The following is a 25,601-nucleotide window of genomic DNA, read 5'->3' as shown; positions in this document are numbered from 1 at the left end:
GTGCCTTTGGGGAAGTCTTGGAGTATGATTTACAGTGTGTAGATGGGGCATTGTTGTAGGATTCTTTCTCAGGGGGATTTGGCCTCCCTTTCAACCAAGAGGCTCTGGATCTATGAACAGGTTAGGTCTAGAAACAAAGTGAGAGAATGAACTCTCTCTTTTTTTTTTTTTTTTTTTTTAGCAATCCAAGTCATTTTTTGCTGCAAGTTTTTCCAGTTGAATAGATAAGTAGTAATTTAGTAGGCTGCCTAGAGTGTGCTAGACAGAGTAGAAACCATTTATAGGTGAGCAGGGACAGGATATAAAAATGAAATTATAGACATTTCTCTGGGAGAATAATACTTGACATTTTCACAGTCTAACTTCTTAAGTAATTATTTTAATATTAAATAATTGTGGCTAACATTTATTGAATGTTTACTCCTATTGTCCCAATTCTCACTTGAATTCTCATCAGAACATTATGTCAATAGGTATTTGTTTTCTCTCTTTCACAGGAGCAGGAAACTAAAGTTAATTTGACTAGGGTCACATAGTTGATGCTGAAGCTGGGCTTGGCATCCAAGTCTGTTTGATTACAAGATGTATACTGTTAGTTACTTTTGCTGTATTATGGTGACAACAACAAATACATAAGAATCTGCTAAGCCGAAGTAAAATCTCATATACCCAGTAGTGATAAATTGTACAACGATATTGTTATGGAGATATTTGAGTGCCTAGTTTGTGCTTAATATTGTTTATGTGCTGGAGGAATATGAAGAATGACAGATGTTATCCTGTCATTTTCAGTTATTCTTAATTGTGGATGGGATATGTAAGAAAATGTGCTACCATCTGGTTCAAAACTGTCTTTTTCAGTGTAATTAGTTCAAGTTTCATTTTTTACATAATTGCAAGTTGCTGCTTTAAATGATGAGTTAATGGCATGAACTGACTTGAGACTGATAAATAGTTCTTTAGTTTATAATGTGTGAGTTATAGGTTTGTTAAAACTGTTGAGTATGTTTTCCTTTGCTTACACTCTGATTTTCTTTCAGTGGGCCACAGTTACATTTCATCTTCCTCATCATGTGTTGAAGTCCATTGCCAGTGCCATTGTGAATGAACTTAAGAAAATAAATCAAAATGTTGCTGCCTTACCTGTGGCATCCTCAGTGATGGACAGATTGTCTTACCTCTTACCTAGTGCACGTCCAGAACTTGGAGTGGGGCCAGGCCGTTCTGTGGACAGGTATAACTTTGCTTATAAGGAGATGTGACAGTGAGTTTGAATCAATTAGTTTTTTGGATTAACCAAGAATAACTATAAAATTTGGTTATGATTAAGTATATATTTCAGAATATTTTTGGAAACCATTCAGATTCTCATTTCTGTCCAGATACTGAAGTGGAGTAAACTATTACTTGAATTACTTTTTAAACAGTTTCTTTTGGTGCCTGGAAGGTATTTAAAGGGATCATAAACCTATATTTTAAAAATTCCAGCTTTGTATTTGTTTAGTAAATATTTGAGTCAACTTTAAAAGTATTATAATTATTCAATATGTAAGAATTATTTTTGCCTTGTTGAAATATTGTGACCTTTGAGATAAATTTTGACAAATTAAAAAACCATGCCAGGGGCTGGCCCCGTGGCCGAGTGGTTAAGTTCGCGCGCTCTGCTGCAGGCGGCCCAGTGTTTCGTTGGTTTGAATCCTGGGTGCGGACATGGCACTGCTCATCAAACCATGCTGAGGCAGCGTCCCACATGCCACAACTAGAAGGACCCACAACGAAGAATATACAACTATGTACTGGGGGGCTTTGGGGAGAAAAAGGAAAAAATAAAATCTTTAAAAAAAAAAAAACCATGCCAGAATCTGAATATAAGAGCCATATATTATTTCCCAGTTAAAATGAAAAAAAAAAAATCACCTAGGGCAGTTTTCAATTAGAATTTTTTATGCTGCCTGCTCTAGATTTAAACAGTATTCAAAAATCGTACCTCAATTATCATTTTCTTCAATAGTGACTTTTTGAGTCTTGCTTTGTTTAAAACTAATTAAGGAGCTGGCCCGGTGGTTGAGTGGTTAAGTTCTTGCACTCTGCTTCGGTGGCCCAGGGTTTCGCTGGTTTGGATCCTGGGTGCAGACATGGCACTGCTCATCAGGCCATGCTGAGGTGGCATCCCACGTGCCACAACTGGAAGGACCCACAGCTAAAAAAATACACAACTATGTACCGGGGGGCTTTGGAGAGAAAAAGGTAAAATAAAATCTTAAAAAAAAAAAAACTAATTAAAAGGCAAATAATGCATTCATTTAAAAACTTAAATGATTTATTTGAAATGTCATTTATCAGATTCTTATTAAAAGTACTGTAGTTTAGAATTGCTATACTGAAATTTTAAATTTAGCAGTTTTGATAAGTTCATGTTTGCCTTCCCAATGTAGCATTTTACATTTTGATTCAATGTGAATTGTAACTTCTTGTGCTTTTTTCTGAAGTACATTTATAAAGAGTACATGCTGATGTTAGCAAAGACACTACTGAATGAATTAACTTTTAATTTCTATTATCTTAAGTGTGGCTCTTATATTAGTTTGCAGTATTGATTAGTTTATCTCTTGGTAAACTGATACTTTGCTTATTAGTTGCATTTTTTTGTTGAATGATTTTATTATTTTATACATAACTTTAGTTGGTTGTGTTAACATTTGGGAAGAATTTTTATATTCCATAGGAATAGTGCTATCTCTATCTTTTGGGCAAAATGTAGACTGTCATTTTTAATCTGAATGACTATCAGGTAAGATGTGCTATAGCTAACATTTAAATATTCTTTGAAATATGTCTGGAGAGGAGGGAAAAAAGAAAAATATGTACTTAGAATAAATGTTTATCTGAGAGCTATGCCTGTCTTGAAATTATAAAACAGCCCTTTAGAACTATTTTCTTTACAAGCAGTAGCTAGGTTTCTAAAGAAATCAGTGTAAGCTGTGGTAAATGTTTCATTTTACAAAATACGTTTATCGAATAGGATATTCAGTGTTTCTGTTACTGTTAAAATGCCTTAAAATATTTATTTTGATCTAGTCTATGGGGTTTGTTCCATTAAAAATTATTCTAGGGACCTTATGAGGACCTCGATGAACGTAGGTCTTTTGGAGATTTGAGTTGGGATCTACTGGATGCAGTTGCTGTTTTGTTTGGTAATATAACTAAGTGGACAGGTTTTCTGTTGTAAGAATGGCACAGATCCTGAAGACATCTGTAGTCTGTAAATGATAAGGCTGTCTAACCCAACAGCTTTGTTATTTTTCAAATCAGAACACAACTATGAGGTAAACCTAAGTTCACTAGCAATGTTATAGGAAATCACATACTAATTTAAGGGACGAATTTAAGATAAGTATTTTTCTGGTCTCTTTGTGATGACTTTTACCACTTTCTCTTTTCTTCCTGTTATCAGTTGGACTTTTGTGTTAGGAAGAGTAAGCTTTGCTTATCAGTCCTTTCTTACTTGAAGCTCTTTGGACTTTTTCTAATTTTGGTATAATCCTTTAAAAAAACACTCTAGTACTCTCACAGGTGCACTCTCAGTGAGCTAATATATTTTAATATGAAAGCGTATGTGAAGATTTCCCTTTTTTGATAATTCCTTGGAGAAGCGAACTTTCTTGGAAAAGGATTTCTCTGGAGAAAGAAGAGAAAATTGCTTTCTACTTAAAAAATATTAAAATATGTTGAGATAAAACCACTGTTCCTTTGGTTGTGGTTTTATCCGATTATTTAAAACTTGGCACATGATGAAAGCATATGGGTCTCTGCCTCTACATTTCCAGAATTTCTGTTCTCTGCTTGCTAATTATGAAACATTGGTTAATTTAATCTATCCTTGGAATTATTTATCGGTTGTAACCATTAATCAGATTTCTTTTTCCCTGCTCTGTTTAAGGGAAATTCCTAAAAGTGATCATTTTTAATTTAAAATACAAATTTGAACCTGGTCATTAGACCATTCCCAGTTTTTGTTAATAATCCAGTAAAATTTTTTCTTCAGTGTTGGATAGGAGTGTCATTATAATTTGGTGCCTAACTTTGATTACATAAAATATGTTTACTTTTAGATCATTGATGTATAGTGAAGCTAATAGACGGGAGACATTTACCTCATGGCCTCATGTAGGCTATAGATGGGCACAGCCGGATCCCATGGCTCAAGCTGGCTTTTATCATCAGGTAAAAAAGACTATCAAAAAATTTTTTTCAATATGCGTTTGTAGCCTTCGTTAAAAGCATCAATATTTTAATAATTTTTTCAAAAACTTATTTTATGCAAACTGGCTATGTACTTGTCTGTATGCATGTATGTGAGGTTTGTTTTGTTCTTATGCCTTCGATCATAATTCTGACCAGCTATTTTCATAATACTGACTGGCTGTTCCCTATATCATGTATTGTGTATGAAAAAGGGAAAGATATTTGTTAAATGTAACTAACAACTGAATTAATGCTTTGTAAGTATTTTCTTTCAGATTATATATTTTATATATATATATATATATATATATATACACACAGTCACCAAATAGGCAGTATTGTCCAGATTTGCTTTTTGAAAAAGTATTCTTTTTGGATGTGTTTATTTTCTGTTGTTGACTTCCGCATTCATAACAGAGTAGTAAATACTTAGGGTAATGCAATAAAAATAACATACTACAGTTACTCCTGAAATTTAAATTTTGTTGGGATATAAATTACCCATATACTAGATAACTGTAGAAGAAGCATTACAGGTAGTAAAGTGCAACCTGAATACATAGTATTGAAGAATTTATTAAGAAATGTGTAGAAGGAGGAATAATTAGTCAAGGAAAATAGTTTCATGTAGGGAAAGAAGAGGGTATACAGTGTAAGGATTAACTTGACAGAAAGTCATGAAAATGGTACATAACCGAGACCTTCACTGAGCTAAAGGAGAGGGACGTTAAGGAAAATGAGTTTAGATAGGCATAATATACTAATTAAAGGAAGCTTCAACTGAGTAGTATAGACTGGCTTACCAGTGTTTTGTCACTGCTAAAGAATCTAAGAAATCTAGTACTTAAATTTCAGTTTATATCATGCATGCTTATTTAATTTTAGAATTCAATTAAACTTTGAAATACATCGAAGTTACTGTCATAAAGAATCTGAAGAGTGATTATTCTTTAGTTATCTTGAAGTATTCTGAATATCTTACCTAAAATTAAATCAGAAAACCATATATATTTGAATATTTTATCCGAAGTTTGTCAGAGTTCCAGTTAAAGATAGATTAGTTTGGAGACTGACTAATATTAGAATCACTGAAATTATTTTCCTAAATTAAGGATTGAATATGGATCATTTTTCCTGACGATTTATAGTCCTTCTTCTCATTTGATATCATTTCCTAAAACAGTCTCTGTTAAGTGATGCCATGATATTTTTCTGTTGAGTTTTGTTCATTATATACTATCGTTGCAAAGAGATCAAGTCATAGGTTTTCTAGACTCTTCTGCCTATGTTGGCTGATTAGTTTTAATATTCTAAAATATATAATAAATTTACATCTGTTGACATAGTAAGTGCTAAGTAAAGTAAGTGCTCAAAAATATTAATATTAGTTTTCAGAGGTATATTTTAGTTTAGGTTTTGATATATATGTGTATATATATGTGTGTATATATATATGTATATATATGGCATTTTGTCCCATGTGTCTTAAAGAATACTATGTTACAGGAATTAAGTTCACTAGTTTGCTTTTTCTTTTTACTTGCCCTTTCTTGTGTAGTTGTATGGGATTCAGTTTTTAATAATAAAGCTGCTAGACTATTTCCTTTCATATACTTAACTATATTTCGAATACTTTAGTAAGATGATTAGAAGATGCTAGATCAGAGATTGGTATGTGTGTGCCTCCACGTTTGATTTTAGGGGTCGTTTTCTGATGAAATGAAATTTTTCAATAAAGCAGCAAATTTATAAACATTTGGCAATTCGGTATATCGTTGAAACAAAACAGTGTAGGCTAATTTTCTTTTCCTCAGTATGGAATTTTACCTAAAATTATGAACTTTTTTAAGAAGAATTTTTATTTGTTAAGAAGCTACTTTAATATTTCTTAACCTTTTCTGTCTTCTTTGTAAATATGCAGCCTGCCTCATCTGGAGATGATAGAGCCATGTGTTTTACTTGTAGTGTATGTCTCGTTTGTTGGGAACCTACTGATGAACCTTGGTGAGTCTTGATTTTTCTGGACGTAATAGGCTAAGTTAGTCCTATAAATGTGCTTCTAAATTTTACTTTTCTGATCTAGATAAAATAATATTCTTGCCTTTTTACCATCTGTATTTTTGCCTTTGTCTAAGAGAATGGGGTGGTGTTGTCTATGCTTTGTCACATCACTTGGCGTACATTATCTCTTTGGCATCCCCAAATCTGTACTTGGAGAAGTGCCAAAGAATGGAACTAGGCTCCAACTGAAAACTGTAAGGCTATGATAAAAGAAATTAAAATAGCATGATTAATTGTAGCTGTTTAATCTTGGTCTGTTTAGAGCAGGCTGTCAAAAGGGAATGCACAAGAGGGTCTTATGATTTTGAAATAATTTTAGGGAATCTGTGATGATTTTCAGTCTAGTGAATGGAACTTTAGAACTTAAACATTAGAGATCATGTATTGAAACTTCCTTTGTACAAATAACTACTCTGAGTCCTTATTAATAGAAATAGTAATAATAATAGCAAATATTTATATAATTCTATTTGCTAGGTACCATCCTAAGCACTTTATATATTTTTAACTCATTTAATTCTCACATTAATTCTATGAAGTAGGTATTATTATCATCTCTGTTTTATAGGAGGGAACTGAGAATATTCTCCAATTTAATCCTTACAGTCACTCTATGAGATGGGCATTGTTATCTCATTTCACAATAAAGAAAATAAAATTTGCTAAAGGGCATATGGCTAGGATGTGATGGAGCCAGGATTTGGTTTTAAGATGTATCACTTATTTTGTACTAAAATTAGTTTTAGGTCTCTGAATGTTAATCAGCTCATGTGAATGGGGTGAACTTGCTAAAGTCTGTTGCAGTGTACATATGGATTCCAGGTCGCAGTGGGAAATACTGAAAATATGAAAAATTGAAGTTGTATATGTTTGCAGACTGAGAGTTCATTATGAGCAATTTCTAATTTATGTTAAAGTTCTGTTTGGTACTCAGTCTCTCCCTCTAGAAACCATCTTTATATGTATAGAAACCATTTTAATATGTATTTTTTAGTTTCTCAGGCTGATCCTCAAAAAGTTAGTTAACCCATCCCTGAAAAACTACACCATGACATTATAGAGTGCACCTTTACTCACAGATATTTTTCTATGGGAAAATTGATTCAGATTTTCAATTTGGGCTGTTTATAACCTGTTTTTTTCTTGACGTGATCAGGGAATCAAGGATTCTACTTCTTTGCCCCAGGATTCCTCAAACTCTCAAGCAGTTGGTAGAATCTCTGAGGGCCTGGGGCCAGTGCTCCAAATGAATAGAGGGAACAAGATTGATGAAGACTGGGGAACTGAGGCTGGGTGCCTTCTGAATCTGTAAGGGGGAGAAGAATAAAAACTTGTAAGGGAAAAATGGCGCTCTCGTATTTGATGGTGAGAGTGATAGAGCTAATTTGGAGAGAGATTGAAGTTTGTGAAAAATAAAATGGGTCCACTGTATTATCTAGCAATTCCACTTCTGCTTATTTCACCTAGGGAATAAATTGCTGTTGTATGCAAGGAGGCATAAAATGGATGGTCACTGTAGTGAAAAACTGGAAACATGTTAAATACCTGTCATGAGGGGAGTAGCCAAATAAAATATAGAATATTCATATAATCAACTATAATCCAGCAGTTAAAAGGAATGAACAGTTAGCTCTCTGTTAATCACCATCAGTAACTTTTAGATATGTTATTATATCAAGAAAGCTGTTGCAGAGTGATTTATACAGTAATATTGTTTATTTAAAATAAAAAACCCCTATATTTTCTGTATGTACATATATGTATCTAAACTTATAAAAATATTTTAGAAGTATACCACTTAAATTCATAACAGTGCTTGTCTGGAGTGGGATAGGAGAATACTGGGATTGGATATTATCATAGAAGTGGCTCTTTAGCTTTATTTTACCTAGTCATGTTTCACTTGTGTAAATAAAATTTTAATTAAAAAGTTAAAACTCAGGTAAGAGAAAACAATGGAAAGGGGAAAAATACCTTAGGGTTTAGCTGGGAGGGAATCCAGTCCAAAGATCATGTACTTGGGGATGCCATGTAAAAGCATTTATGTAAGACCCCTGCATATTGCAAATTATCCAAGATTTATATATGGATGTAGATAAGTTGTAGGTGCAGTGTAAAAAGAAATATGTACACTCTATGGAATAGCATTTTTTATAAGTATAGTTTTCCTTTCTTTGCCATGGAAATAGAAAAATGACTTTTAAAACAAGGTTCTTTTTTTGGTAGGAGCATCCTGACATTTCAAATAATGCCTTGTAATTAAAGCTAGTGAAAGTAAAAAAAAAAAAAAACAAACAAAAAAACAATAACCGGAAAGAAATCAGTTAGTCACAGAGTTGGACAGATGATTTTGTTAAGTTGATCCTGCTTTAAATATTTGAGAAAATTCTTACAGTCATACTAGTCTTGATCTGAAGTCCTATTATTTTATTTTTATTAAACATGTTAGGGTTTTCTAGTAAACTAACATTTCTTTTTGCTCAATAAGCATTTATTTGAAAGAAATAATGTATAGTCTATGGACGTTAAGTTTCTTTGAAAGGAAATTTTGTTGAGAAGTTATTTGTCTGATGGGGTCCTGTAGTGAGTGTGAAAGGTGTATTTCTTCATTTTTAATATATGTAATTTTACCATGCTCTATAGAGATTTTTTTGCTTTCAGATCTTTACTAAAAAGTTTTTTGTAATGTGAATTGCGTTTACTGAGTTTTTATTATATCTCATTTACAGTTAGGGCCACTGATATCTATATATATATCGGCATTATATATATACATATATAATATTTTTATATATGGAGAAAAACAGCTTTATTGAGATCTTTGACATGTAGAAATTGTTTATATTTAAGGTGTATGACTTGATATTTTAATATTTATACACATTGTGAAAAGATCACCACAATCAGGCTAAGTAACATGTCCATCACCTCTACATGGTTACCATTTTGTGTGTGTGTGTTTGTGTGTATGGTAAGAAGGTTTAATTTAAGATATCTCCTCTTTACAAATTTCAAATAGGCAATACAGTATTGTTAACTATTGTCACCATGCTGTACATATATGGAGAATTTAAACTGAAACAAAATAGTTATTCATTTAAAGTTGTAGGAAACCAGTGTGAGGATATATTGGGACTTCAAACAATTTTATCAATGTGTTAACTTAGCATAAATTTACTGTAGCATTTATTTCTCAGTTTCTTCTAAGACTGACTTTATTTGTAATCAAAGTGAACAACTGCTATTGAAGAGTGATCTTGATAAAAATTGAATGATTTGGTATTTGAATCTTTTTAATAAAGAATACTTTAAATTCAGTTAATTGTTTTAAAAAAAAAAGAAAAGATGATCCTGGAGTTCTCTGTTAATGTGCAAAGTTGATAGCTTTGTTGTTCAGTAAACTTTTCCTTCCTTATAAAGGTCTGAACACGAGAGACATTCCCCAAACTGCCCATTTGTGAAAGGCGAGCACACACAGAATGTGCCATTGTCAGTCACTCTTGCAACAAGTCCTGCACAATTTCCTTGTACTGATGGAACTGACAGAATATCTTGCTTTGGGTCGGGGAGCTGCCCTCATTTTCTAGCTGCTGCAACGAAACGAGGAAAGATCTGCATATGGGATGTTTCCAAACTTATGAAGGTAGGTTTTAATTTTGAAGTAACAGATTAGTAATTGAGAAAAATGTGTTGTAAAGTTAGGCTTTTTGTTTATTTGTTTAGGTGCACTTAAAGTTTGAAATTAATGCATATGATCCAGCAATTGTACAACAGCTTATTCTATCGGGAGAACCAAGCTCAGCAGTTGAATCAAGGAGACCAACTTTGGCATGGCTGGAAGACTCATCTAGTTGCTCAGATATACCAAAATTGGAAGGAGATAGGTATGTGAATTTGTTTTAGTGGTATTTATAGGAGTTGTATTTTCTTTTCCTAAATTTTATATTCTCTTAATTCTAATTACAGAGGCAGAAAAAATTATTAGGTCAAGAGATGAGAGACTAAATGTTTGATTAGAAATCTGAAAGAACTGTGTGACCAATTGGAAATAATTGCCATATTGAAAAATAAAATCTAAGTAATGAAATGAAATCCTTGGATTAGGCTTATAATTTCACCTTCTTCTAAGTCTTTTCATAGAGCAGTTGAATCAAATGATTTTAGTTTCCCCTTTTTTCATTTAAATTATAGAAATGCTATGAATAGTGAAATAACCTATGGGTAAGCAAGATGCCCTAATTATTTAAAATAATATATTGGTAGTCAGCAATGAGTCGAGGCATGATAATTATTGCTATAGAGCATTTTGTTAGAATTTCTGTGCTAGATTCTCTTCCATTCAGCTTTTCTGACAGATTCCTGATTTCTGTGGCTGTATTTGACCATGTAGGGGCAGGAAAGTCAAAGTATAATCCTGCTTCACCCATTTGTCTGCCAAGAAGCTCTGCAGTTGTAACTCTGAACTTGGCTAGGATTATAGAGCAACATTTTCAATATTCCCAAGTAAGCAGAAGGGAGGGTTCCATAAGCCACTTGTCTTAAGCAATAGCAGTTACCACTTCTTAAGATTCCAAAGGTAGCAATGTGAAATGGAGCCTGTCTAACTGTGATCAGATGTCGTGATAGACTGAGAAGATCTATCATTTCACTTTCAGGGGCATCTTATGTTACTTATGTGTGAGTGGTGTTATACCATAGTCAGTGATTTATCATTTTACTTCACAATCTCTTTGGTGGCATGCACTTTCATTAAGAAGTAGTGTAAAACTTTATTAATGGAAATTATGTCATTAATATAATTAATGGAAAAGTCAGAACATAGAAGTTGAGAAGGTTATCTGTGTCCAGTCCCTCTTGATAATAGTATGTGGAAATTATGGGTAGGTAAGTGAATGTGGTCTGAACTCTGGAACAGACTGAATTAAAGCTTCATGGTTGTTCTCACTTATTATAAATCCCTGTAAGAGCTGGATGGGAAAGCAGCCAGCCTCTTGTCTGAATTTGACCACATTTGCCAGTAGGACTGCAAAGTAAGTGTGCTTCATCTCTGTGATTTTTCATAGAAGTTAGTGGAAAATTAATAGAGGATAGTGAAATTGGTATGTCCTTCTGAACACTAATTAGAACTTTTGCCTCAGAGTTTTGTAATTTGGGGATTAAAAATTGAATCAAGATATAGTTTTAAGATTACACAGATACACAAACTGTGGTAAAATGTGCGTTTTAGGTAAACACATATCTAGTATTTCTGGTGGACAGGTATTATATGACATAATGTGTTGGAGTGAGATGTAAATTCCTCTGCCTGCTTTTTAGAGATTTAAAATCTATCTAGGAGAGAAGGAAGCTTTTCTCCCGAGAAAGTAGGAAATGAGTCACACAGAAAGATTCCTCTAAGTTTGGGGTACAGTGAGGAAGCTGAAGAGGTAGAACTTCATCCCTGACCGCAAGCTCTTTCTCTGCCCTTCCCTTCCGCCCAGAAGCAGCGGGGTTCCTGTTGGGTTGGTAGTGAATATAATGAGCTAAAACTGTCTCTGACTTTGTGGTACAAGACACAATATATATATATTTTTTTACTTTTTATTAAGATTATGATAGTTTGCAACCTTGTGAAATTTCAGTTGTACATTGTTGTTTGTCAGTCATGTTGTAGGTGCACCCCTTCACCCTTTGTGCCCACCCCCGAACTCCCCTTTCCCCTGGTAACCACTAATCTGTTCTCTTTGTCTACATGTCAATATATTTTAAAATATATTGAGTTTCATTAGCTTGAAGAATAATATATTAATAGAAAACATTAAAGGTTAGCCAGAAAGTTTAAAGTAATTAGCAGTATAGCTTGCTTAGGAATTGTGTTTGACTACTTCTGCTTAGAGGACAACATTTGTCTTTGTTCTGAATTTATTCTGGGAAGAATATTTGGGAACACATTTAATTTTAGTGAATTAGCGTTTTGTCTGGATGCCTCATTTGTATATCTTTCAAATTGGAGAAAAGTTCTTGTTTAACTTTGAAGTTGTTTGTAGTATTAGTATATCAAAACTAAGGTACCTTTGTAATGTTGGCATATTTAATTTTCAAAAACACATGTAATCTTAAATAACCATTTTAAACTTTTCCATAATATTTATTTTGCATGTTTACTTTGCAAAAGATTTTATATCGTTTGGAAGACTTTAGTAAATCTATTGTCTATTATATAAGTGCTGCGTGATTATTGTAGAAAAATTGGAAAAATATAGGGAAGTAAATTGAATAAACGTGGCATAGCCATGATCACACCATCCACTTGTGTGAATTTGTGTATCTTTTTTTTAACTTGTGTGATTTTTAAAAAGGTTTATTGATGTGTAATTACATATCATAAAATTCACTCTAAGTGTACAATTCAATGATTTTACTCATATGATTTTATCATGTAGTACTATAAGCATTTTTCTGTCATGAAATAATATTTTTTGAAAGATTATTGTATTTTGAAGACCTTCAGAATAAAGCTCTGTTTTTTTGCTAATTAAGGTGGTCATCTGGTAATCCTTTGTAACGTTCTTTGTAACTTCATTTCAAGACACGTGAATTCCTTCTTTAAAATATACTACTATTTTATTTTATCTTTTATCTTAGCGTAGCTGGGTACTATTTGGTTATTTTTCTTAATGTAAAAGCCCTCGAAACCTGTTGTATCTTCTTGGTTTGGACTGCTTTATTCTGAGTAATTCTCAATCATTAATATTTCCTCTTAGGATTTATTTTTCCAGGTGTCTTTATTATTTTTCTGAAACCAGCCTGTTAGTGTTTGAATAGTTTGAGGATCTTTTTCACATTCTTTCTGTTGTTTAAATTATAGCTCAAAATTGGTTTATTGTCAGTTATTACCCATTGACAAACTAAAACACAGAAATTTTGTCAAAAATATCTAAGCAAGTCTACCCCCCCCCCCCCGCCAAATTTCCAACGTTACCTTAAACATTTTTAAGGGGGATTACCAGCTTATGTTTTATATAAAATATCATTATAAATGATTGGAAATTTTAAATGTCAGTACGATATGTTGTTTCAAAAAGAGAGAATTAACTTTCCTTCCTAGAAAATGCATCTTTTTATTTTTGTACTCGAGGTTATCAGAATTTTAAAACTGCTATAGACATGCTGATTGTTAGAATACAGACCCAGCCTAATACTGTGTTAGAGTGGTCTCTAATTATGTCTTTTTTCTTCTCTTCTAACAATGGAGAGTGAGGATAATATGGATGTAAAGAGAGAGGCTGGCAGTTTCTTGGCCACCTGAGTGAAGAGCAAAGGAAGGACTATTGTCTTTTGTCTTGACTCCTAACTTCTCATTTGTAATAGTTTTCTTGCTTGCCAAGGAATTCTCAACAGTCCCTCCCAAACAAACAAAAAAACCAAACACAAAACAAAAATGAAATGCATATTTGTGTGAGTATACTTACATACAACACCTATTTTACAGCTATTGTATTTGGTTTTAGAGTAACTTTCCTGAACTCAGTAATATAATAGTTATTAAAAGTTTACTACTGAAAGTTTGTGCTTGATTTTATTAGCCTCCTCTCTCTTTTATCCTTTTATTTACGCATCACACCCTAGCAGTCTTCAAATTGGTACAAATTCTATTGTAGTCTTAGAAGTTTCCACACCCTATTTCAGGCATACATTTATTTAATGATCTAAGATTATTCGTTATCAGCATTGTTATCAGTTAGGATCTCAAACTACTTATATACCATTTAAGCTAGTTTTAATAGTTTTGTATGATTCTTATGTTTGAGATGCAAAACGGTGGTTGTAACATTGTACTTTTTTATTTGCTCTCTCATATTATGTATACTTTTTTAAAAATTCAAGTTGTTTTTTAATTTGTCTTTTAAGTGATGATTTACTGGAGGATTCAGACAGTGAAGAGCATTCCAGATCAGATTCTGTGACAGGTATGTAAAAAATGTTAGATAATCTATTTTTTATATCTTTACATTTATTCTCTTGTAGATAAAGCTAAATATCACTTAATTCTAAATATCTTAGTTAAGGTAAACTCTAAATTTTTACTAATGCACACAGAAAACTCAAATATTGTATATAAGAGATCTTGAATTACTAGAATGTATATAGTGTTCCATACTTAAAATTTAAATGTACCTATTTGAGCCAAAGGAATTAAAGTGACAGTTTTACTACATCTTTGTCATAGGTGTCAGGGAATTGATATTAAGTTTTTCAAAATGTGTTCCATTTACTTGTATAATGTATTCTGTTGTTAAATAAAAGTAACATTTAAATTATTTGCTTCTTTATTCCCAAAAGAAAACAGATAAATAGAGAATAAATTTTAAAATATGAAATCGTATCCATTAAGGCATCAAGTAAAAGCTGGGCACCAATGTTAGCTCAGGGCTAGTCTTCCTCAGCTGAAAGAGAAGGATTGGCAGCAGATGTTAGCTCAGGGCTAATCTTCCTCAAAAAAAAAACAGCTGCTTACTCGTTAGCTTATGAAATATTAAGGCAAAAGAATATGCTTTATATTTTAATGTAGTTATATTACAAAAAAAGGCTAATAATGCGTCTCAAAATAAGTTTTCCTGTGTCAGAATTTAAGTCCTAACTCTGTCACTTCTAATCTGATTGCATTTCCTACTATATAAAATAGTGATATTAACATCTGTTATTTAGAGTTTTGGGGATTGATTAAGGTAAAAATATGTAAAGCATAGTATCTGGGAATTAGCCAGTATTTAAAAAAAGTGACCATTATTAAACTGTGGCTATTTGCTAATGTCAAATGTCATGAACTAAGGGCATATATAAGTTATTAAATCTCTTGAGAAAAGCCATGGTATTGTGTAGCACAGTTGTGAAAGTTATAGTTAGTAAAGAGTAGCAAGTACTCTCCAAATTGTAATTTGTCATGAAATCTTTTTTAAAGCCACCAAATAGGATGCTGGACTGACTTTGCGTTGTTTTTTAAGGTAGTTTTTAGCAATGAAAAAGTGAATTTAAAAAGCAGGAAAATGCCCTGAATAGTATACAGATGTGTAATTAACTCTAGAAAAAAATAAAGAATTGATTGCATTAAAAATTTAGTCTGAAGAAGAAAATGCTCTTTTTCCACTTTGATATCCTTTTGCAAAAACAGAAAAGGGCTAATACTGCATTTTCTTAATCTGATGAAGAAGAATAAACTGGTCACCTGGAGGCCTGGTTAGACCTTGAACTCTTCTGCTAAATGACTATTTGGTCTTGTCAAGTCACTTAAATTCTCTGGGCTTCAGTTTTTCCTTTGTAAAGTGAAGTGTTTGAACTAAATGTCCTTTTTTCTACTCTTAAATTTTTTGATTCTAACTATAACCTTTCCTTTTTATGCTGTAGCTTTGCTCTTTTCTCTGGGTCTAAGGATCTCAGTCGGTATTTTTGTAATTAAAATACCTACCTTTGGTCTTTTTCTTTCTCCCTTTATCTTTTTCATCTATGCCTGTTTGATTTTTCATACTTCCTTTAGATACTGTAGTTCTGTTTACTTCACTTCCCAATATCTAGAAAATTACCATATATTTTTGATAACTCCTATGATACCTCATTTAGGGTTGGGAGTGTTGTCCTTACATAGTATTAAAAGGTAGTTATGGAAGAGGAAAAAATTTTTCTCTTACAGGCCAGAATTTTTAATTACTTCATTTGAGGATTTATAAGTGGTTCATTCATTTATAGTAAAATATGTATCTTCTATGCGAATTCTGTTATATTGAAAGTATATTGATGACTTTATGGAGGCTTGTGATAATAATGGGAGATGTGTTCTCTTCCTGAAGTATCTAAAGTAAGTCATAGATCCTGTTTCAAAACTTATGTTTACCAACTCTAATTGTTTCCCATCAGATTGAATGATATGGTCTAAAGAATTGTGGAATGTATTTCTTAATGTCAGAAATGTGAGTGGAGACTAAGAAACTTTTATCTGTTTTTCAGTGGAAGGTTATGACTTTTCAAAGTGTCTAGATGATGTCAGAGAGAAACGTTTTGTGTTTGGGCCATATGTCAGAATTAAGGATACATTACTTCTTGTGAAGAACGGCAATAATGCTTGGCAGGAGGTTGAAGAAGGGTTCAAATTAAAATGTGATGGTTTTAGAAAAGTCCCTAGATAAAGCTTAATTGCTAACCTCAGGAAGTTTGCCTGGCAGAACTGCGGTGTCACACCTAAGTAAGCAGAATAGAGAAAGATTTCCCAGAATGATTATCTGAAGAATATTATCCTGAAGAATATTTGTAGGTATATTGTGTAAAAATTTATTTTGTGGTCCAGTGGGTTTGAGAAATTCCAAGATAAGTAAAGATAACAGGTTTCCTGACTGATATTTGACCTTTGTCGTTTTGCTCTCTGTCTTCTGAGGAGAATGTGTGACATATGCTGTTTCCCAGATGTTGATTAAATAGTTGGGAAGAAACAGAGTAGTAATACCACTTATTATATTTTCCTTTGTTTTTTTGTAAGGAAGATTGGCCCTGAGCTAATGTGTGTTGCCCATCTTCCTCTTTTTTTGCTTGAGGAAGATTGTTGCTGAACTAACATCTGGGTCCTGAACTAACATCTGGGCCAATCTTCCTCTACTTTATGGGATGCCGCCACAGCGTGGCTTGATGAGTGGTGCTAGGTCCTTGCCCCAGGATCTGAACCTGTGAACTCCAGGCCGCCGAAGCAGTGTGCAAACTTAACCACTACACCACTGGGCTGGCCCCTATATTTTGCTTTCTGATGAGCAGTCTCACCTCACATGCCATTTACTTTGAGTATTGTCTTAAATGTGTGTTAATATATGTAACTTATCCTTAATTTTTTTTAATATACACATAGGTGAAACTAGCTTTCCTTGGCATTTTCTACCATAACTTAAAAAAATTAAGTTTCAGTTTAGTCCGATAAATAGTTAGCATCCTCAGGATTTATTATGCTGTATTAATGTTATAAAAGTCTCACTGTCAACTTTTAATTTCGTATCTAAATTAGTAGAGTAAAATGGCAGTATAAGGGCTGCAGTATAGTCAAATGAGTGGTTAAATAAATGGACAGCCATTAGTACAATTGAATTGTCTAGTTTATAACTAAAATTTTTTCTGCATAGCTAGAAATGGTTTCAGTTTTAGATGATAATAGTGACAAATATGTGAAGTCAGAGGATTATCAGAAAATGGGAAATTCTAGATAAAGCTGTCAGCATTTTGAAGATATCGTTAATGAAATAGTTAACAAAAATGGTGTAAACAGAGCTTTCAGTATATCTTAAGTGTTTGATGTTCTGTGAATCTCTGTTGTTCATTCCTTTACTTAGGCAGCTTTCAAACTTTTATGCAGTCATCTTGATTTACTTTATATTTATTTTCTTTACTGTTTTATGTTCTTATCTAACATTGTAAAGCCAATTCCCCTTTTTTTTTGAATTTTTCCACAAGTTACCTAGAGTGATCTTTACATTATTGTTGCTAACAATGTTGATGCCTGACTGATAGTAGTTTGTGCTATTGAGGAAAAGCAGATTTTATGAAACTTTCGGCTCAGTATTGAGATTATGCCTGGTTTAGAGGTTGATTGATATCTATTGCAGGGTTTTGTGTAGACAGAAATGGCATGTTTGGAGCACTGAGACTGAGAAATACTTTTGTACTGTATATAAGGGGACAACTTGAAGAGCACACACTACACAAAAGGTCAATAAGGGGTAATGTAATGTAGTTGACTTCAAATGAACTAAAAGTTAACAGTTAATACGAAGACAGGTTTCACTTTAAAATGACAAATTTTGGGAATTTTTTCTTCATAGTTATTATTTTTTTCTAAGCCGAGATTAGAATTAAATTGCATACTATGACTACCGTCTGATAATTAGCATGGTAGGGTGGGAGAGATGAGATGAACTGAGATTACAATAATGTTTTATGGATATTCTGCAAAGTGCATAAATGACAGATGCATAAATAGTATTGAGTTTTTTGGTTTAGAATTGAAGGGAAGAAATCCTATTACTTTGATATTAATAATGTCTTCATTCTTTAACCCTTTTATTCTAATTTTTTTAAAAAGTGGTTTTGCTTACAAGTTACAAGGAGAATTTGTTTTGAATTGCAAATGGTTTTGAATCTCTTGAATGTCTTTATGGTTTTTCTAAGTAGGTTCATCTCAGATTTGACTAAATTTCCTTTAAAATACTTCACATTCTTTCACTTATATAATTATAATGCACTGACTGGATGAGTAAAAAAAGAAAATTAATGAAAACATTATACTTCAGATTTTGATTTACATTCACAAGGCCGTTTCTAATGAATATTGTTTCTTTTCAAAGGGCATACATCACAGAAGGAAGCCATGGAAGTGAGCCTTGATATAACAGCGCTCAGCATTCTCCAGCAGCCAGAAAAACTTCAGTGGGAGATTGTTGCAAATGTGCTTGAAGATACTGTTAAGGATCTTGAAGAACTCGGGGCAAATCCTTGCTTAACAAACTCTAAGAGTGAAAAGACAAAGGAAAAGCACCAGGAACAACACAACATTCCTTTTCCATGTTTATTAGCTGGAGGTTTATTAACATATAAATCTCCTGCTACCTCACCCATTAGTAGTAATTCTCACAGGTCACTGGATGGTTTAAGCAGAACTCAGGGTGAAAGTATATCAGAACAAGGGTCAACTGACAATGAATCCTGCACTAATTCAGAATTAAATTCTCCTCTGGTAAGGAGGACTTTACCCATTTTGCTTCTTTATAGCATCAAGGAATCTGATGAGAAAGCAGGAAAAATCTTTTCACAGATGAACAATATAATGAGTAAAAGTTTGCATGATGATGGTTTTACAGTTCCACAGATTATTGAAATGGAGCTGGATAGTCAGGAGCAGTTGTTGTTGCAGGATCCTCCTGTGACTTACATTCAGCAATTTGCAGATGCGGCAGCCAACCTTACCTCTCCAGATTCTGAGAAGTGGAACTCTGTGTTTCCCAAGCCTGGGACTTTGGTACAGTGCTTGAGGCTGCCAAAGTTTGCAGAGGAGGAGAATCTTTGTATAGACTCAATAACTCCTTGTGCTGATGGAATTCATTTGTTGGTAGGACTGCGGACATGCCCTGTTGAATCCTTGAGTGCAATAAATCAAGTAGAGGCCTTGAATAATTTAAATAAATTAAACTCTGCACTATGTAATAGACGGAAAGGTGAGCTGGAATCAAATCTTACTGTAGTGAATGGTGCAAATATTAGTGTAATCCAACATGAATCACCAGCAGATGTACAGACTCCTTTGATAATTCAGCCTGAGCAGAGGAATGTTAGTGGCGGATATTTAATACTTTATAAAATGAATTATGCCACTCGGATAGTGACTTTAGAAGAGGAGCCAATAAAAATCCAACATATCAAAGATCCCCAGGACACAATTACCTCGCTCATTTTGCTTCCACCAGATATATTGGATAATCGAGAGGATGACTGTGAGGAACCTGTTGAGGAAATGCAGTTAACCTCAAAGAATGGCATTGAGAGAGAAAAAAAGGCTGATATTTCTACTCTTGGACACCTGGTAATAACCACTCAGGGAGGATATGTAAAAATATTAGATCTTTCAAACTTTGAAATTTTGGCCAAAGTGGAACCTCCCCAAAAGGAGGGCACTGAGGAACAGGACACATTTGTTTCTGTCATTTACTGCTCGGGCACAGACAGGCTGTGTGCATGCACCAAAGGTAAGCTGTTTGGTTTATTTGATTCTTCTACAAATCTTATAAAATCAGTGTATGTGGCATTCGTTTACATGCATACCTAGTATGACTTTTAGTTACATATTGATGGAGAGAAATTTATTTTTTTATAATAAAGTGGTAAATCTTTCTACTGTTTTAACTATTTTTAAAACTTTTTTCTACTGCCCTAGGTAAGGATTCTAATTGTAAATAAGTTAATAAGTCTCTCAGAAAGTATCTTCTCTGCTTTAACCTCAAGAAAATAACCTGCTGTTGTTTCTGTGAGTCCTGACTCTGCATCTGCTCAAATTTGTGGCCTTGGGCAAGTTACTTTAAACTCAGTAAACCTTTGTTTCTTTATTTATAAACTAGGATAAGAAGGCCTGTTTCCAGGCTTGTTAGAATTAAATGAAATAATGTATGTAAAGTTTCTGGCACAGATATTGGTCCTTATTTCCTTCTGAAATAAAAATAGCTAGCAAAGAACTATTAGTTTTGCCAAATAAATTTTTGGTGTCTGATTTACTCCTAACTTTTGGCTGATTGTGAATCAGTTTTGCAACATCTGAGGCCCCGTTACTCTTAACGCATAGTGTGCAATTTTTTTTTTTCTATTTTTCTTTTCTTAATAGTTGTTTTAAGTTGTAGAGTGAAAGCAATTTTTGAAAAATATTACTAGTAATATCAGACAAAATGAATAGTCCTATTGGTAGTTTAGTAGGAATTTAGGGCCAGCAGATACTTGAAGCCTAGGTAACTGTAACCAGTCCTTGGCAGAGCACTTGGGTTTGAGAAGAGTTACACATCTCGTTTGTGGTTCTGGTAGAACTTAACCTGAGTTTTTCCTCTCTTTAAAAAGCTTTCAAGAGTCTGGCTAAGAAGGATAATGATGAATGTAGTGGTTCAAATTGCCTTCTTTGAGATATGTCTAGTGAAATAACAAGGGGAAAAATCTTCAAATAAAACTAGATTAATTTAAGAAAATGAGCAATGCAGAATAATGTTAGACTAATAAAACTTTGAATTAGGGTTGATAAAGTTCGGAAAAACCATTAAAATGCTATTTGGTATCAGGGATAATTTGCATTTATTGATCACGTATGTGCCAGTTCATTGTTGTGAGAACTTTACCTCTGTTAATTCATTTAGTCATCACGTCAACTTTATGAGGTATGTATTATTGTCTCCATTTTACAGACAAGGAAACTGAGGGAAAAAGAGGTTAAGTAACTTGCCTAAGTCACAGAGCTAATAAATGACAGAGTCAGCATTCAAACCTGGGCAGTCTATCATCATAGCACTTAAACTACATTATACTGCCAGAATATAACAAAAGCAGAAGACTCCTACATTGGATTTTTTGGAAGCAGAAGACTCCTACATTGAAGTTAATAGAAGGATTAAAAAGTGAAAACAATTAAATTTGCCATATGTCATCTAAAATGGAGCTAGGTTTGGAACCTCAGTGACCTGGTCCCAGGGCACATCTTTGTAAGATACTAGTAGTTTCCAGAAATACAGTCAAAGTTTATAATGATTTAAATTTTTTAATGATACGTGCTTTTGGCAACTCAGAGGAGAAATAATATTTAAATGATAAAATATATTAATTTATTCTTCGAGTTTGGACAATGAAACATTCTAGGAAGTGATCTCATGTGATAGGGCGTTTATCCAAATGAATTGAAGGACAAGTAAAGCCTGAAAAGTTAACCACTTTGAAAATTATCCCCCAGTTCTTCAAGATACATTTGAAAAGATGAGATTAACAATAAAGAGGAAAGAAAAGTTGATGTTTTAAAATGTATGCATGACACTCCATCAAGTACATGTAGGATTTTTGAAAAACGTTGTTGACTGTGGATCAAATGGATGTGACGCTGTCTTATGAGTATATTCAAATAGCATAAAACTCTTTTTCTCATAGAGAATCATTAAGTCTTTTGACAAAAATCTACAGTTAATGTTGTAAGTTAATTTTAAGTAGTAATAATATACTAGAAGTAGATTCTATGCAGCAGTCTTTGAATAAAATTTGGAAATAGAGTATACACACACACACACACACACACACACACGTATGCATATATATGAAACAAGGAAACAAGGTCCCTAGCGCTCACCCTGGCACCTGCCAGCCAATCCAGAGATGTTGGCCACTTCTCCGCAGCTGGGCCAGGTTGAGGAATGGAGGAATGGCAGCCTGTTCGGGCAGGCCACTGTTATCAAAGTTCATCAGGTGCTTTGGTGTCCTAAGTGTCCTGTTAGGTTCCAGAGTTCTGAAATAGTTAATTCCTGTCACTCTTCCTAGTTCAGTAGTTGCTGTGATGGAGCTACTGACCTCTAGAGCTTCCTACTCTTGCCGTTTGGCAAGACCTAACTATTGCCTGTGTTGATTTTTTTAAAACATATTTTTCTGTTATGTTCTTAGTGGTTTGATTCATCACAGTCTACTTCAGAATAATACTAGCTTAATTCTAGTAAAATATAGAAACTTTGCTCTAATCTTTGTTTCCTCCCATCTTTGTGCTACTGTTGTCTTATGTATTAATTTAGATAAGTTATAAATCCAACCAAAAAGTGTTACAGTTATTTTATACAATCTTTATCTTTTAAAAAAGTTAACAAAGAAATTAAAATACCATTTCTGGTACTCTGTTTATTCTTGTGAATTTGGTGTTGCTTTTTTTTCATCTTGAAGGACTTGTCTGCTAGCAAAAAATTCTTTTAGTCTTTGTTTATCTGGAAATGTCTCTATTTCTTATTCATTTTTGAAGAAGAATATTTTCGACATAGAATTATTGGTTGACTGTTTCTGCATAGGTCATTCTGTTGCCTTCTTGCCTCTGTTGTTTCTGACAAGTCAGCTTTTAATTTGCACAGTAATTTCCATGTCTACGATGAGTCGTTTTTTTTTTTATTGAGTTATTGATAGGTTACAATCTTGTGAAATTTCAATTGTACATTAATGTTTGTCAGTCATGTTGCAGGTGCACCACTTCACCCTTTGTGCCCACCCCCCACCCCACCTTTCCCCTGGTATCCACTAAACTGTTCTTAGTCCGTAGTTTTAAATTCCTCATATGAGTGGAGTCATACACAGATTATCCTTCTCTCGCTGGCTTATTTCACTTAACGTAATTCTCTCAAGGTCCATACGATGAGTCGTTTTTAACTTGCTGCTTTCAAGATTTCCTTATTGACTTTGACTTAAAACAGTTTGACTGTAATGTATGTGCCTGTAGGTCTCTTTGTATTTATGCTACCTGAGGTTCATTGAACTGATTAACTCTGTAGTGTAATGTTTTTCATCAAATGTGGGGAGGTTTTGCCTATTATTAACCAAATTGGTTAATTTCTTTTGATCTATTTTTATTTCATTGATTCCTTTTATTGCCATCTCAAATCTGCTTCGAGTTTCTCTAGTGAACTTTTCATTTTAGTTATTTTACTTTTCAACTCCAGGAATTCCCTTTTAGTCTTTTAAAATAATTTCTGTTCCTTTGTTGTGATTCTTTATTTGTTGAGTCATTTTTGTCATTTGTTCCTTTAGTTCTCTATACTTGGTTTCCTCTTATTCTATAAACGTATTTACAATAGCTCCTTTGAAGTCTTTGCCAAATCTGAATCTGGGACACTCAGAAATATTTGTCATTGATTTTGTTTTTCTGGAGCATAGATCACTCTTTCTTTGCCTGTCTTATAATTTTCAATTTAATTCTGGACATTTTAAGTAACATTGTAGAAACTCTCGATTCTGATTTCTCCCTTTGGAGGTTGGTGTTGCTTTGTTCGTTTGGTAACCTACCTGGACTAAGTCTGTGAAATCGATTGCTTTTGCAGTATGCAGCGCTGCTGTTTCTCTTCAATTTTTTTTTCTGGGTTTTTATTTTTAAGGCTTGTTTCTTATTTATTGCCTCTGTGTCCACATAGCTTGGTATTCAGCCAAAGATTTTGATAAGTGGTTGTGCCCAAATACCTTAACCACTATGGCTGTGTTCAGGTGTGCCCTGCTTTTCTTTATTTTTATTTTCTGTTGTGCCATCCCAGGTCTCTTCTGCATAGGCATAGAGGCCTGGCCAGTTGACTGGGAGTTTGTGGATGGCTTGAGCCCCATCTGTTCTTTGCTGTACATGTGTACAACTTCTGATCAGTGTGGGGTATGTGGAAAGTTTACCAAGCCCCCTTTGTTTCTCTCACTTCTTGTAAAATCCTGGTTATTTCTAGTGCTTTGCTTGCCCCAGACAGGATCCTGACTTCAGGTAGCAGACAGAGTTGCTAGGCCTCCTTTTTGTTGCCCTTGAGCCACTTTAAACTGACAGCTCTCCAAGTTTCATGAGCCTCTTCTGGCAGTAGCGTGGAATCTGGTTTTCATGGCTTGCCCCACTCTGGATGAATGACAGTTTTGTCTATCTTTATAGTTGCTTTTCAGGAAGAAGATTTGTTGTCCACCTTATTCTGTCATGCCAGAAGTGAATCTCCAAGTATTCTTGTTAGAATATACTTTAACCATTGACTTTTTTTTGGTCTTAAATATTTGCTAAGTTTGCTTTCCAGTTTTTTTCTGTGATAGAGGTATGAAAAATAGAAATTCAATTTGATTTCATTTCATTGTGAATGCTTCAAAGAATTAAGAATCTTTGTTCAGTTTTGTTACTTTTGGTATTAAGAGATTGGACTCTGGATCCTAATATAGCTAGTGCATCAGTTTCCTCATCTGTAAAGTGGCCATGATAATAGTTCTCAAGAGTTTTTGTGAAGACTAAATGAATTAACTTAAGCATTTAAAATAGTATCTTACACATAGTACTAGATAAATAACTATTTTCACATAAGTTTATGTATTTGCCATTTTCTTCATTAAATTTAATTTTCAGTTTGCAGTTCCTTGGCATTTAAATTTCTAAATTCTTGGAGATATATTACTTTGGTAGCCCTTTTCATCTGCCTATTGAGTGATATTAAAATAAATCAAGTTTCTTAACTAAGTAGTGTGCACCTGTATGTTTATCCATTTTCCATGTACCTATGTTGATAGAATTTTCCTACCCTGTAGGTGGTGAGCTTCATTTTCTCCAAATTGGAGGAACCTGTGATGATATTGATGAAGCTGATATACTAGTGGATGGGTCTCTTTCTAAAGGAATAGAACCATCTTTAGAGGGTTCCAAACCTTTATCAAACCCTTCAAGTCCTGGCATTTCAGGTATGATATTAAGTTTTTAAATGATTTTTTAAAAATGCAAATTCTTGGGGCTGGCCCTGTGACCTAGTGGTTAAGTTTGGCGAGTTCAGCTTCAGTGGCCCAAACTTGGTTCCTGGGTGTGGACCTACACCCACTTGTCAGTGGCTGTGCTGTGTTGGCGACCCACGTACAAAATAGGGGAAGATTGGCACAGATGTTAGCTCGGGGCGAACCTTCCTCAAGCACAAAGAGGAAGATTGGCAATAAATGTTAGCTCAGGTGACTCTTCCTCAGCAAAATAAAACAAATTCTTGTGATGTTCAAAATTTTCTGAGTCTTGTTTAATCTTAAACATATTTCAGTTT

General features: G+C 33.6%; 1 protein-coding gene across 12 annotated transcripts in view; it reads left to right on the top strand.

The window, feature by feature from the left end:
* The window catches only part of BIRC6 (baculoviral IAP repeat containing 6), a 221,425-nt gene that overhangs the window by 43,082 nt on the left and 152,742 nt on the right, over window positions 1–25,601 (top strand). For all 12 annotated transcript variants that reach the window (XR_006888703.1, XR_006888704.1, XM_046662165.1 and 9 more), the window contains exons 4-11: window positions 1,041–1,234; window positions 4,113–4,224; window positions 6,167–6,249; window positions 9,727–9,949; window positions 10,030–10,190; window positions 14,197–14,255; window positions 18,660–20,054; window positions 25,108–25,257. Coding sequence is in view for 10 of the 12 variants with exons in the window: in XM_046662165.1 (XP_046518121.1) it covers window positions 1,041–1,234; window positions 4,113–4,224; window positions 6,167–6,249; window positions 9,727–9,949; window positions 10,030–10,190; window positions 14,197–14,255; window positions 18,660–20,054; window positions 25,108–25,257 (2,377 nt within the window). In the remaining 2 variants the exon portion in view is untranslated. The remainder of the gene's footprint in view (window positions 1–1,040; window positions 1,235–4,112; window positions 4,225–6,166; window positions 6,250–9,726; window positions 9,950–10,029; window positions 10,191–14,196; window positions 14,256–18,659; window positions 20,055–25,107; window positions 25,258–25,601) is intronic.

The sequence above is a fragment of the Equus quagga genome, chromosome 5, assembly GCF_021613505.1.
Source record: "Equus quagga isolate Etosha38 chromosome 5, UCLA_HA_Equagga_1.0, whole genome shotgun sequence".
NCBI lineage: Eukaryota > Metazoa > Chordata > Mammalia > Perissodactyla > Equidae > Equus > Equus quagga.
The sequence above is the reverse complement of the archived record's forward strand: the minus strand, read 5'-3'. Positions and strand labels throughout refer to the sequence as shown.